The 15,892-nt window shown below is 39.5% G+C and overlaps 1 protein-coding gene across 5 annotated transcripts in view; it reads right to left on the minus strand.

Annotated features, from left to right (window-relative positions):
- The window catches only part of LOC118775949 (polypyrimidine tract-binding protein 3-like), a 55,290-nt gene that overhangs the window by 10,481 nt on the left and 28,917 nt on the right, over positions 1–15,892 (minus strand). For all 5 annotated transcript variants that reach the window (XM_036525933.1, XM_036525935.1, XM_036525936.1 and 2 more), the window contains 4 exons: positions 12,513–12,659; positions 7,402–7,569; positions 6,655–6,765; positions 2,550–2,724 (listed from right to left, as the gene is read on the minus strand). In XM_036525933.1, coding sequence (XP_036381826.1) covers positions 2,550–2,724; positions 6,655–6,765; positions 7,402–7,569; positions 12,513–12,659 — 601 coding nt within the window. The remainder of the gene's footprint in view (positions 1–2,549; positions 2,725–6,654; positions 6,766–7,401; positions 7,570–12,512; positions 12,660–15,892) is intronic.

A 15,892-nucleotide genomic window follows, 5' to 3' on the forward strand; every position in this document is an offset into this window, starting at 1 on the left:
AAAGATAGAAACTGATTTTCTAGAGCTTTCTAGTTCTAGTAAAGGAAGATATACAAATATGGGATTAAGTGAAATTATTCACAAGATACTGCATAAACGTTAAATACACTTAAATATTCTCACATATATAAAGCACAGTATAATTTATTCAGTACTGTGACAAGTTAAACACGTTCACAATATTTTATTTGGAACCTCCATAGGATATACAATATGAACATGTTTTCATACTGTATTTGAAAATCCACAATACTTTTAGATATGTGAAGATCTGAAGTCTTCATGGAGTACTCTGAAATTTCAAGATATTTTGCACATTTCTACAAACACTGCCAACATTAGCTGTTGTTTTTTTATGTTTAATACCTTGTATCCAATTTCAGCCACTCCCCGTACATTCATTTGAACATCTTAATGGGTTTGTATATGGTTTGTGAAATATGGGTCTAAACATTGAATATATGCCTAACATTAATCAATTCAGTTATCAAGTTATCAATTAGAACTGTACAAGATTTTGTTCAATTGGTGTGTCCTAAATAGCAATAGTCCTGGAACAGAAAATACCACTGGGATCCTAAAAATTATTGGTGCCTATATATTTTGCATATGAAATACAAATCTTCTCATTCATGCATTTAAAATTAAATAATTACTAAGTTTATGACTATGACAATTACCTGCCAGAATTACTGAACTCAACACAACACAACATTATTCCCTCCAAGTGGAGGAATGTACAATGGCTCTAGTGGCATTGCTCTAAATGTGTTCATTAATTGTGCAGTCCAGTGTTATGCAGTTTAGCCTAAACTTGATAGCCTAACCTGATAGCCTAACTTTGCTATCAAGGGTGACAGAGCAGTTAAAACAGAGCCAGTTCCCTGAGTGACAGCGTCGGGGGTGTGATTTACTGCCCCCAGAGGAGACGTGGAGGCAGGGGGGACACATTGGCTGCTTCTCAGAGTGAGACTACCCTCTGCCGTCTGCTTTATTGGCATCCGCAACGCCACTCGCCCCCAGACAATGCAACTGATTTACAGGGTCTGACGCAACGAGATGCAGGGACACTGGCGTGGTGTCGACCCTCCACCAATCAGGCACCACGCCAAGCGGACTGTGATAAATAAAATTTCCTCCAGGGTCTCTGCTGTCCAGGTCATTCAGAAGTTTCTGAGGTGGCGATAAAGGCCTCTCACTTCCTTTTAATTACATCTGTGCTGGAGGCCGATAACATTACCATCAAATAGGTTGACATAAAATAAAATGTTACTGAGCCCTGCCTTTGCCAGTCCACTCCTTTAAGGGGATTCATGGACAAAAAGTAGTTCTTAAAATCCATATGGTAGAACAGGAAAGCTTTTTTTTAATCTGCACATATACCAAGCACAATGAAAATCTTCAGTAATACAAATAATACAGTTCTTGGATGCCAGCCTGAGGGTGCAACAGCTTCTCACAGAATAATTTTTTGAAATGGGTAGCAGCCCTAAAGTAAAGGGCACTAGAAAGGAAAACTAAAACCGATCAGGTGCAGACAGTATATCCTCAAAACTGACATTTCATTTATTCAGTAGACTAGCCTGAACTTTGCAAATGAAATATTCTCATTTCTTAAGCATTTCAACACGGCAGTAATCTTTCTACAAGAGACTAAAGGATATCTTGCAACTGACAATGTATATAATGTTATTTGTAATACGCAATGTAATGAATATCTCTGCATGGTAGGATGCATCTAATATACTCCAACCCCGTCTGGCCTCTTTTCATCTAGTTTCTGACACCCACAAGCTCTCTTTACCGGAAGATGACTCACCACATAAGACACAACATCATGCCATCCCTTATTGAAAACAACTCATGCAAACCTCCCTACATCCTGTTATGAGTTGCTGACATAAATCAATTTAAACACTCTTCTGGCTATGACTAAGTCTGCTTTGATTTTTCTCAATGTATATACAATTAATACATCTCAAGCATAATATAATGATGCATACAGAGGTAAACAAAATAATGGAAGCAACAATTTATATATATATATGAAGTATGAAACCCTGGGGACCTTCTCCTAAAAGAGGAACAACCCTTAAAGGTCTGATTTATAAGGGCTTTGTATGTTCAACAGATTACTTTCCATAGATTTTTAAAACTTACATTTGTTCAGATGGCAGACACTGTGATCCACAGCCAGTTATAAAAAGTGCATTCACTAGGGCTTGGAGAGTAGCCATATACATACTGAATCATTATTTCCACCGCTGAAATATAGGGCCATTGTGGGAAACACTGCCACAAAGAAAACAAATGCTGTCATAAAATGCACAACAATTTGCAACTACCGGCAATTTCCAGCCACCAAGCTTGTACCGCTACCAGCCTGTGTCGCCACAAAGTGTTTACCGCTGAGCTTCAGCTGCTACAAAAAGAAAAATACTTTTGTTCCCATACATGCAGTCTGGCTGCCTTTTATGGGGGCAAGCTGAATCACCCAGCCTTTGAAATGCATTAGGGCCAAATTGTGCTGACGGCTTGTGATGTCTTACCAAAGGCGGTGGCCATGGCGTGTTCCAGGGCTGGCTGACCATCACCAGATGGGAGATCAAGGCGCGTGAAGTCCCTGCTCTTGTCATTGTTGTATTTAACATTAAGGCTGGACAGCTTGGAATACTCCACATGCAAAGTGCAGCAGGCATTGTAGATATTCTGGCCATCCAAAGTCTGGAAAAGAACATCAAAAGACATAGCAAGGACACTGAAAATGTCACTGACCACATTTCCTTTTCAGTTTATTCCATCATAAGTACAAAATCTGACCAATCACCAAAAACCAAACAGGGATTCTTCTGGACAAAGCAATACTGCACTAATAAGTATATCTTCTTCTCTTTTTGTGACAATCTTTTACTGATGGTACCAGGGTGAGAGTACATTACATTACATTACGTCATTTAGCAGACGCGCTTACCCAGAGTGACTTAAAAAGGTTATACTTTTTTTTTTTTTTTTTACAACATTATGCATTTATACAGCTAGATATTTACTAAAGCAACTGTGGGTTAGGTACCTTGCCCAAGGGTATGTAGAGTAAGTGCACTGCTTTCATTCCAAAGTCAAGTTCACATTGCTTCGGAGTGGATTAGAGCTTATGTATCAATTCTGTCTGATCTACAAAGATTTGGCTCAGCTGTGTTTCTCTTTTCTCACCCAGTAATTATGCTGCAGTGAGTGTCTGTTCCCTTTCCTAAGTATATGACAATCATTACAAACGTCCTGTCTGTAAGAATATCAGAGAAATATAAGAATAAATATCAGTCTCCTCACTTTTGCCTCATTATGACATGTGCATCTAGGTGGATTTCACCACCACCACCCTGTACAGCCAAGGACAGGTGAGGTGTGACTGAAAGATTGGACTGACTACCTAGTACTTGTTATATAGGCAGGGCATGGTTATACTGCATCTAGCAGAAGCTGGCTTGTTTATGAAACCAACAAAGGAGGAAGAAGCCTGGCAATATAGACAGCACAATCAATTAGAACTGATCCTTTAAAGTAAATGAACACATCCAGTTAGATGGACATCTGTGAGGAAAAGACAGGCACATTCTATTTTCATTTCATTCATGCTGGGTCTTCTCTTATAAGGGCGTACTCACACTAGGCACGGTTGCCTTGTACCATGCCTGAGCGTGATTATCCCCCCTCCCCACTTCCCCGCTGGCCTGCGCTCACATTGTGCTTAATGTTCCGGGCCCGAGCACGCTTACGTCATCATGATGCAAACTTTTTGTGTTGAAGAAAAGTGCTCTCGCACAGTGGAATTCATGATTGTACTTACTTTGTGGCTTATTTGGAGTCGTTTTGTGTGTGGTGACACACGGCCCTCTCACATGCCTTATAGATTTATCAATTATACAACGCAGCGACTTTCAGTTAATCGTGCTGCACGTATAAGAAGATTTTTATGGAGGCAGCTGAAGTTTCAGTCATTATGCTAAGGGACTATGCTACAGTATGCTACAGTAGCCTAATCACAATAATGTTAGCTAATATTAACCAGTTAGGGCTACTACTTGTAATGATGGCAGTAGCACACAGACAACAATAAACATCTTCTATTACTATTTGGACAGTACACTTTTCAATTAATTCGAGAATATTTTGGTTAATAACGGGTCTGGTTCTCACCTTATTGATGAACGTGAATTGTAGTCAGCGAGTAAAACTCCAAATTCCTCCCTCAACATCAGCTGCCTCCGTAAAAATCTTCTTATACGTGCAGCACGATTAACTGAAAATCCCTGTGTTGCATAATCGATGCTAACTGGCTGGGGAGCTAACATTAGCTATCTAGCGATAGATTTGACAAACATAGCTAGTTAGCTAACAGGCTACATATCTGAACAATTGTTGAAGACTAGCTACTTAAACAGGTAGACTGCTTCATTTGTGATACTCTGACTAAGCCCCTGACAACAGCAATGCTTACATCGCCACATAAAGTATGGTTAGTTTTATTTTGCTTGCTAGTAATCAAGATAATGTGGGGATCCACAGAGTTATTTTTAGGTATAAATCTACAGAACTAACCAATCAAAGATCATTTTGGAGGTAGCCAGCTTGTTATATTTAAGGAAGTCAGCTAGCTAATCAAATCATGGTTTAAAGGAATTATTATGACTGGGCGTGTAACAGATATCCAGCTAACTGTTGCTATAACGGATATATTTGTTAAATGGGACAGTCGCATCATTGGCGTCATGTTCGAGTTCCGTGCTCTTCAAACGGGCCGTGCCCGGGCACGGTACGGAGCGATCACACTATTTAAACGAACTGGACTTTGGGGTCAAACATGCTTGAGCACAGTACGGATCGCCTAGTGTGAGTACACCCTAACTGACCTGCTCACCAGCTAGCTGCAGGTGCATGGAAAAACACAGGAATGCTCATTTACTAGTTTTGATGATTCAGAGAGATACTAAAGTCTAAACTGGACCATTTTTCTACCTAGATAGCTAGCTAGTATTAAGTGACCAGCATCAGCAAGCTAGCTAGCAGCTGAGTTGGTTGCTGGTTGTTACCGCCATGAAAGATATGGACTGGGAAAGGAGGAGATATTGGATGTCCTTCACAAGCTACCTGCTCCTCAAGGTGATGCAGGAAAAGTGCTCATTTTTCAGGTAGACCCATGTCTGCTGGGGAAGTTGACCCACGGGTCAATGTGGCTGATGGAAATGACCTATTTCTTCAACCCCTGTCGAATAGTTTTGTTCAAAGGAAATACATACTGGAATATGTAAATGACAATGCAATTCCTGAATTCACTATGGAAAAAGTAAAACAAGAATTTCCTGTTGGAACAGAATTTGTCCTTTGATCAGCTATAAAAGAGAGCCACCATTAAAATGGCTGCAAATTAATAGAACACAATGATCATCATTCATCTGCTGAAATGACCAGTGCACACATCTGCTTTTCACTGTAAAGGTAAACAGAGCTTCATAATACTGCAAGAGTGGCTTTTGGATGGAGAGCACAGATTTTCGCTGTATCCACATTAGGTTCCCAACTATACTACTCTGCTACGTAAAATCAAAGCAATTTGCCTTACTGTCTTTTTTGTTCGGGGGTGGGGGTACATGGAGAGATATATCCATCTTTTCCTTTGTGTTTTTCCATAGAGATTAAGCAGGAGGTCTTTTTCTCCACAACAAAAACTTCCCGAAAACATTCTGAGATGCAGTCATTGTGCAGTGTAGCAATGTACTGCTACATGACACGTGCACAAAAGATAACACTCATGGACTGATGGAGTAATGACTTGCTCTTTCGTTTTAGTAGTACTCATTATACGTCTTAGGCAGTGACAAATTAATCACAAGGCACTGTAAACGGTGCAGTGTGGAAAGGACTGGTTCTCAGTGGAAGAGAATAACAGGAAAGCTGGCAAACCTCTGCCTTGTGCAGGGAGACGGATGTACAATTTTCCCATGTGCCATCAGACAGACTTGCATTGATTCGAATGGATTAGGAGGACAATAGAAGAGGCAGGCTCCAGAGGGATGGATGTGTGTCAGTACAAAACCTGAGTGAAATGTGACATTAATTCAGACTAACAGCCTCCACTAAAAAGAATAAAGGCCAAATGTCATTTCACAACATTTTGTACAAATGACATCAACAAGAAAAATGGAGCAATAGGGAGGCAGAAATCACTTCCACTCAAGAAAGAGAGACTCTCAGTCTATTTGAACATGCAAGTGACACAAAGAGCCCAATCTGTCTTCAAATACAAGGAAATAAAGCACTTGACAAGAAATCTTTTCTCATTTTTAACTCATATTTTCAAGGCTGGCCCAGAGAAATGCCATATCCACTACATTTTAAATTTGCGTTTGTGCCTTTTACAACTTGCACCCAATTTTTTTTCACATTATTGAATGTTACAGAATGAAAATGTTCTGATGTCACAGAATAAGAGACAGATGAATAAAAATAAGATGAAAGATATATATTAACAATTAATGTCTATGTGTCTTCCACACCAACATATTAATCTAGTGGATTGAAGACTGAAATGTATTTGCCTTCATATTTCTACTGGCATTCAATTCAGCAAAGATCACATTTATACTATCTAGGACTTACCAGTTTGGCATGGTGGGCATTTACTGGATCACTGTATTGTAGCAAAGCCTGGAACTGGTTATTCTTAGTGAAAGTGATGATCTTCAACACTGTCCCAAACTTAGAAAAGATCTGCGGTGGAACACAATAAAAAAAGATGTGACACCAGGCTGAGTAAAATTCTCTTACATATTTCTCAATAACAGTTTTGACTGGCAACAGAGTCAAAATTTTCATTACATTATAGGCATTTAGCAGAAGGCCTATGCGCTACCTGAGTAGAGCAACTTATATGGGTTACAGTTATTTAACAATGCTATCCATTTCCAATGCTGGATATTTACTGAGGCAAATTTTGGTTAAGTACATTACACAAGGGTACAGCAGCAGTGCCCAACTGAAGAATGGAAGCGGCAACCTTCCAGTTACAAGTCCTGCACCTTAACCACTACTACTGCTGCTACACTGCTGCCCCAGTGTAGGGAACATTTGTGACATATTTAAGTTTATGGCTATTTTTTCCTTTTCCAGATTTTGCTAGTTGTTTGTTCTTCTGCCTTTAAAAAGGAATTGCCATGGGAAGCCATGCTTTTCTGCCGCAGCTGTAAGAACAGATTGTACAGTGCTCTTCAATATTTGATGACATGGAAAGGGCAACTTCCCATGGTCAATACACTCATGTTCTGTCTGCTTCAATCCAAAAAGATGGCATTTTACATGACTGGCCTTACGACACTAAAAGGCAACAGGCAGCGAAGGTGGCCTGACCTGGTGCAGCACTTCCAGAGAGACTGGGTAGAAAAGGTTTTCCACAATGATACGTAGCACCGGGCTCTGTCCTGGCATCATGGTTCCACTGCTGGCTGGTGCTGGCCTCGTCAAGGTCATGTTCCCAGAATGCACTGTGTTTGCTGCATGTAGTGCCGCATGTGTTCTCTGGAAGACACAGCATTGCATTTAGTTCAGGGACACTGACTGTGCCCTGCAACCATCCTACAAAAATAGAATATGAGTTAAATATAAAGGCACCATGGAATATTCTCTGAAGAATATTGGTAGTGTCAATTACAATGAGCACCCATGTAACTGGAAAAAATGAAGAGTTTCAGTAATGAAATGAAGACAAAGTATCCTCTTATATGATGTGGCAGGCACATTTTCTATGGCAATGACAAAAACAACTGAAAAATATAGCCACAAGCTGCGATTACAGGGTCCATCAGCGGAAGTTTGAATGGGTGACGGCTGCCATTGTTTCTAAGTCATCGACTTGTCCTTGAAGACTTTATCAGGACCTTTGACCAAGATGCATTATACAAAATTCTAACTTTATTAGGGAATTGGTTTAGGAGATATGGCCAGTAAATGTTAAATAGGTCAATTTTTGCCATTGTGAAATACATGTATTATATGCAAGAATGTTTGCCATTAGAAGAAAACAAATGATTTTTGCCATCTCAGTTCAGTGAAAGTTGACCTGAGTCTAGGTGTCTGGGTCGATGAATGTTGATCTGGGTGTAGCCGTCTGAAATGTAGCAAAGTGTAATTTTTGACTGGGAGAGTGGTGGAAAGTGAGTTTGCCATGTATTTTTCATATCGATTGCTATTTGACAAATCCAAAACAATCCTGCAAAGTTCCATGATGATAGTCATAGTTGAGTCAGTTTAAGTGCTGCTGAAATTTGATTGGCTGATGGTGGCCATCTTGTTTGTGCTATCAACTTGTCCTTAAAGACTTTATGATGACCATTGACCAAGACACAGCATGCAAAATTTCAAGTTGATCAGACAATTTTTTTAGGAGTTATGGCCATTTGTTTGCTATAGTGCCACCTATGGACAGATTTACACCAAATTTGGTAGGATTGAGTCTAATGGACTGTAGATGATGGATCTCAAGTTTGGTGATGATTGGCCATTGCATTCAGGAGTTATTACTCATTATATAAAAAGAGGCCATGTCCACATAACTCATTGGTTCACTGCGTCCACATCTTTTAACGTAGCAACTTTATACTGGGATTAAATATCTTGGTCTGAAGATGCTGTGTACCAAATTTGGTGCAAATTGGGCGCATCCTCTAAGAGGAGTTAGATTTTAAAGGTTTTACAAAAAATTCAAAATGGCGGAAATCCAATATGGTGCATCATTTTGGTCCAAGAGGCTTTTTTGTTCATGTGGAGCCAGAGAATCAGGGGAAAAAAGAATTTTGACTCTAGGCCAAACGGTTCAACAGTTATAGGCCAAAACGCGTTGTTGCTATCCTATAGCGCCACCATGTGGCCAATCGGGATTATTTTTCTAACATTAGTAGTGAGTGACCATAGGAACCTACCTGCCAAGTTTCATGATGATAGGTCATAGTTAAGACAGTTTAAGGGCTGCTGAAATTTGATTGGCTGATAGCGGCCATCTTGTTCAAGCTATCAACTTGTCCTTTTAGATGTTATTAGGACCTTTGTACGGTGGCCCTGAAGTGCAAAACACAACAGCAAATCAAAAATCACAACAGCAAATCACTAAACACAACAGCAAATCAAAAATCACAATGGCAAATCGTTAAACACAACGACATTCATTTCTACCGGAAATTAATTTCTATCGGAAATGGCATGTCTCCCCCCAAGAATGTCACTGATTGGACAGAGGCATACAGCGAAGAGAACATTCACCTAAGACAGGGGTTGGCAACCCACGGCTCTTTAGCCCCTCTCTAGTGGCTCCGTAGCTTTGTCAAAAAAAATATGGAAGTGAATAACATTTTTTTACATTTTGCTATCATTGTTGTAGGCCTAAAGTCATCCTTACATTATCCAATGTTCAAAATTTATTGCGTGATATTCGTTTCGAGAACAATAAAATTACGCATGAGCACATGAACACATGCTACGGTAAACAAAGAACAACAACCGTATGCTTTTGGTGTTTCCTGAAGTCTCGCACGATAGACCAATATTTCCGTGTCGTCACACAGGGGGCTGGTGGCAGAAAGTGGCTTTGGCTCCCGTAGACTTACATGCAAAATTCACGACTTTCTCAATGTTATTAAATAACTTAACCATGTTTATATAATGTTGGTATAATTTTTTTTTTTTTTTGCATTGTAGCAGTCACATAGAACCAAATATATTCTCACTAACATGATCACATGAGTAACTTTATAGATTCATTTTAATGCGGGTTTTCCCCCATAAAGATAGCTGACCGAATGCATGTGTCAGCCTTAACAGTCACCGACCGTCTTGGCTAGTTTCAAGGTAAATTAACTTATTGATTATCTAAGTGCCTTAGATAAAAAATAAAACTTCACATTGGGATTTCGTTTTTTATTAATATTACACCTGACAGCACAACTCTTCGCTATTACTATCAGGCTCCTGGGGATCTGTTGACATGTGGCTAAACTGCTACCTAGCTGCTCACTCTAGGTAACATTACTAGCCTGCAAATTCCCCATATAATCATATGGTCTTCCCCGAATCGGACACGTTACCTTCACAATTTTTTTTAATTGTAGGCGCACAGAATTGCTACTGTAAACAGATATTATTTAAGATACATCTGAGAGATCATGTAAAAATTATAAAATGTAAGATTACATGATGATAACACAATAAAACACACTGTCTAGAATGATCAATTTTCTGTTGGTACTGGTTAGGCTACTGCCTGGTGGCTTTCTGCCACCAGCTAATGCTCACGCTCCACAATGTTTGTAAATATAGGAAATGCAAAGTTAAAGTACCAAATAATCATAAATAGCCTACTGCAGCCACCTTGTGGTAAAACATATGAATGAATGCTCATTTAGATCTATTAGCAATGTTGATAGGCTAATTTAGACTGATACACTGTGGTAGGCTACCTGCATTTAAAGGGCTCAAATAGGCTATTTTTTGCGGCTCCAGACAGATTTTTTCTTTCTAGCCAAAAATGGCTCTTTAGATAGTAAAGGTTGCCTAACCCTGTCCTAAGACAATAAGAAATGCAACTAACCTTTCTTCCCTCTAAGAAAACACTGAGACAGAAGACTTCCGGTAAAAATGAATGTCATTGTGTTTAATGATTTGCTGTTGTGATTTTTGATTTGCTGTTGTGTTTAGTGATTTGCCGTTGTGATTTTTGATTGGCGGTTGTGATGTTTATTTTGCTGTTGTGATTTTTGATTTGCTGTTGTGCTTTGCACTTCAGGGCCACCGTACCTTTGACCAAGAGACAGCATGCAAAATTTCAAGTTGATTGGACAATTGATTTAGAGGTTATGACCATTTGTTTGCTATAGCGCCACCTATGGACGGATTTACACAAAATTTGGAAGGCTTGACTCTAATGGCCTGTACATAAGGGATCTCAAATTGGATCTTGCATTCAGGAGTTATAGCTCATTATATAAATAGAGGCCACGCCCTCTGTTTTCATTGTCTTACTGCAGCCACATCTTTTAATGAAGCAACTTTCTTTATACTGGGATTAAATAGCTTGGTCTGAAGATGCTGTGTACCAAATTTGGTGCAAATCGGACAAACCGTCTAGGAGGAGATAGATTTTAAAGGTTTTACAAAAAATTCAAAATGGCAGAAAATCCAATATGGTGCATCATTTTGGTCCAAGAGGCTTTTTGTTCAACTGGAGGCAGGGAATCAGGAGAAAAAAGAATTTTGATTATACCCCAAATGGTTCAAGAGTTATATCCCAAAACGCGTTGTGGCTTCCTATAGTACCACCATCTGGTCAATCGGGGTATTTTTTTTTACCTGAGTAGTGGGTGACCATAGAAATCTATCTACCAAGTTTGGTAGCTCTAGCATCTATAGTTTTTGCTGTGCAAACACTTTTAGAGCAGAAAAAAATAATAAAAATAATAAAAATCGGAACAAACACAATAGGGTTCCAGCACTACGTGTTTGGACCTCTAATGAGTCACACTAAGCATTCAAAGTCTGTCTACACCATTTCTGCTTAGGAGTAGGCCCTTCCTGCCATTGAATTGCATTCCTCATGTTTCATTCTGTTCCTCTCCTAAATCTGTTTTCCATCTGGGGTTCACTACAACAACAACTTGCAAATACCTGATATACCATCTACGGCACTACAACATTAATTACAGCCACCCTCCAACTTCGAGAGAGTCAAAGAGTTGTGATCTGTGACAGTAGAGGAACACAGCATACGAATACTCATATGCTGTTATGCCCAAACTTTCACCCAGCCAATTTTTGTTTAAGATTTCTTTCTCTCCATTGTTTGTTTGTTAAATACATATTTAGGCATGTCAAGTGATCCTGGAAATTCATATCCCTGTTTGAACATTGTTCTATGGGGAAAAGAGCCCCTTTATGCTATGATTCACTATAAATCCCCACCACTTCTCTGGAATGTAACCTAGAAAGATAATGAGGACCAGGTGTGTAACTTTTGCAATTATAACAAAATTGATCTTTAAGAAATCTATTTAAGAGAAATTTCTATGAGAAATTACTGACCTTACATAAAACTGAAGTCATTCACCCCCCCCAATTAAATATCTTCCCTTAAACTATGCAAATTCTCACCTCATTGGGTCACAGAAAAAACAATGTGTTGTTGCTATTTCAGTTAATCATAATTAACATTAATTACAGGGAACAACACCCCATTAATACTTAGCATGTTTCCCACCTTCAGAATTTTAACGTTTATGGAACTAAAACTGGAACAGCGTAAGTCAAACTAACAATATATGGTGTCTGAAAGTGCTTCTCAGACACGGAAGCGCCCCTTGTGGTCAATCAATGGAACTACCACAACTAGAGGTAGATGTGATGACAGCCAGGCATAACTGTAACTCAGGCATGCATAGGCTATATTCTGACTCTGGGAAGCAGTACAGCACGCTCACCCCCTGGTTTGGCAGGTTGTCGGTCTTGAGCTCACGGTGGTTGGAGTACTGGATGAAGACGGGCTGGTTCCGCAGGTGAGGGGTGGCTGCTGTGTAATAGTTCAGCATAGTGACTGCTGCTTCCTCAGAGGCCATTTCTATAAAGGCCTGACAGCAGCAGAACAGTAGAGACATATTAAAGAGGCTGTGGAGCAGGACACAACAATTACAGCAATAATAATGTATGATTAATGACGGGACATCATTACTGTTCTTGTAAAACCCACTTTAATAATGGTATACTCTCAATACTATTAGTGTTATCATATTATAAACCATCATTAATAATGGTAAACAACCAAAGACTTCCAATGTTTTATAGCAATTTTTGCTTTCTCCTAATCCATTTATTGGTTTACAGAACTGTACCAAAATGTATTTAGGGCACATGCTGATAGAGTCTTCCAGACTTGGCTGCACAAACACTTAAATCACCTGTGTGATTTTCCAACAGTCAGAATGTTTTATTTATAGTCTTTTATCGTATGTGGATGTTCACCGAACACCACAGACTTGTCTGCAAACAGAATGAATAAATGTAAACCTGTTCAATATTAGTCACTGCATTTTATTCTACTGTTCAACAGGCACTGTGTGACCATTGTCACTGTGCTAGGAGTACACTATTATGTTGCTATACTGACATTTAGACTCAGACACACCACTGTATTACTGTATTTTCTGTGTATTCAATATGAACCATATGTACCACTTGCAATAAAATAGTGCTGCACTCTGTATAATAAATAAATGAATAAATACCTTGTTATAAGATGTACATGTGTTGCCATATCTACTTCATATTGAAATTTGAATCAATTAAATCATTAGATAAAATTCTACATTGCCAGCCACAGAGTCAAACATGTTTTTCCCTATAAAAATGTACATGTAGGACACCTTGTAGAGATAACAGAGAATGAAGTGATAATAGAATAATGCATTAAAATAAATGACTGGAAGATTTCATGATTTTTTTCTATAAAATTCTCACTTTTTTCTGTAAGGGGAGAGTGTACATGTAGTTTAATGGCATTTGGGTAAAAGTGATATGCTTGTGAATGTTCTGATGATCTGACATAAACTGACTTCACCAAAGTATGAAAAATAATATGAAAAAAGCAAACAATCTCAACACCGAAATAAAATGGATCTCTTTGATCCATACATGTGGCACAAGGGAATCCATCTATCAAAGGTTTGCTAATTTAGTGGCTCCTTTGATTAAAAGCTGTCATTTAAATATGAAAGGACACTCAATGGAGTTGCCAGGCTGCAGACCTATTCTATTAAAGCGATCCCAATGCATTTGAACACATTATACCTCCCCCTGTATTAAAGGCATGTGTGGGGAGAACGTGCAATTAAAAACGTCCTGCAGGACTGCCTGCAGAAGCCCTTTGTTTCAATTTCAGTGGAGGGGAATTTCTAATCGCTGCTAATCCATGAAAACACACTACATTGATCCATGCACAGGGAGAGATTCACATGCACGTGTTTGTTTCACCTGCGCCTTGGTGTGGTTTTATACACGGGAGTTATTACACTCGCCCAGTGTCAGTATAGGGTCTCAATGCTCTGAACATGCTGAGGCCTCAAAGTCACCTAGGGTAGCCATGTGAGAAAGAGAGGTGACTCTCACCACAAGTTAATTTGGAAGGAATATCTTGGATTTATATTCTCTTCCAGTTTAGGTTCAGTTTGTTTTAGACAGGTGTGACAGCTATGAACTGTAGCAGAGCGAGCGAGAGGGGGGGGGGGGGGGGGGGCGAGGGTGCAGCTGCCCCAAGCCATGGTTCTTCCAGGTACAAAGGGGCCCATGCATTTTTGTTGTTCAGTTGAATATTTTGAATAAAGTTTGTGTGTCTTGATTGGGTAAAAAAATAAAAAGTCAGACTGAGGGCATAACAGGGCTCAAGACTAACTTTTCCACTGGTAGCACTGGTGCTACCAACTTGGTGATTTGGTCGCACCCTTTTTTTTTTGGTGCAGCATGGTATTAATCAATGATCTTGCATGCTGATGAATAGTTGTCTTAATTTGCATATGATAAAATGTGCTGCACTGGTGATGCGGTGATGCTGCGGTGATGGGAAATAAAACAACTGCACTAACATTGCACTGCAATGTTAGCCATTGTGGTTGTTTTATTTCCCATCACCGTCACTGCTGACGGAGCCGCGTTATTTAAAAATGGTCTCACGCAGTGAGGTGTGCTGAAATAGCACACCTCATTGTAATCCGCATTTATCTCCGCATTTTGCCCTTCCGTCTCCGTAAGTTTCTTCTTGGATCTGTCTTGCATCTCCATACAGCCTATAATAGACTGAAAAAGGGCCCACTACAGGTCCTCGCCCCCTCTGCAAGGGGCCATCGGTTCCACCCCTGGCTTTGAACCAAAAGAGCATGCACCAAAAACCCTGCAAGTTTGTTTGTAGGGGGTGGTCTCAGATTGCCCACCCCCCACTCCCCCTAAGTTTACTGGTGTGAAAGCAATCGTTTCACTTCCAGGAAAGAAACCAGGCTGCCAGTGAGATAATGCATACCCATGACAAAATTTCTTTCCTTCATGTGAAAATTAAATGACAGTGTTTTATAGCTACTGCAGGACTTGTGCAAATTAACAATATTTTTAAAAGAAAATTTATATCATGGGAAAGACACAAGAAAGTAGTAAGTTCAAACACCCTCTGTACCGATGAGAGGATTCAGGAAAAACTTGAGAAAATGCATGAAGAAAGGTCGTTGATGTGATGTTTAAACAATATACGCCCAATGGTATTAGCAAGCTCACAGTATTTTTATGTTTTTTTAATTAGGGGTGCAACGAATAATCAACGTGGTCGACTAAAATTGATGACCAAATTTGTTGCCAACAAATTTAATTGTTGATTAGTTGGTGACATCATCGCGTGTGTTTTTCATGCTGACTCGGAATGCTCAGACATGTAGCCTAGGCCAGGTTGCTTTACTGGAGTGAACAATAGAGATGACGACACCTTCACAACCAAAGATCTCAAAAGTGTGGCAGCAATTCACTCTTAACCCTTTCGCACATAACTTATTTTTTATGCTATTTTGCATGCGTGTTACGTTAGATGGTTCGTTATGTTTTCATTAGCATTAAGCTTCTCATAGTTTTCAGTTAGCATTTGCTATATTTTTTAATGTTAAATTGCAGTTTCCTCAAAGATAAAATGAACTGCAACATTTGCAAACCTGACCTTGCCTGGCATGGGAGCACATCAGTTATGCTTGAGCATCTGAAGAGGTGGCACGTTGGCTCTCTGGAAGAAGACTCATCTCATTAAGTTAGTTAGCTAGCTAGCATAGCCAATGTT

Source organism: Megalops cyprinoides, chromosome 4 (assembly GCF_013368585.1).
Source record: "Megalops cyprinoides isolate fMegCyp1 chromosome 4, fMegCyp1.pri, whole genome shotgun sequence".
Classification (NCBI taxonomy): Eukaryota; Metazoa; Chordata; class Actinopteri; order Elopiformes; family Megalopidae; genus Megalops; species Megalops cyprinoides.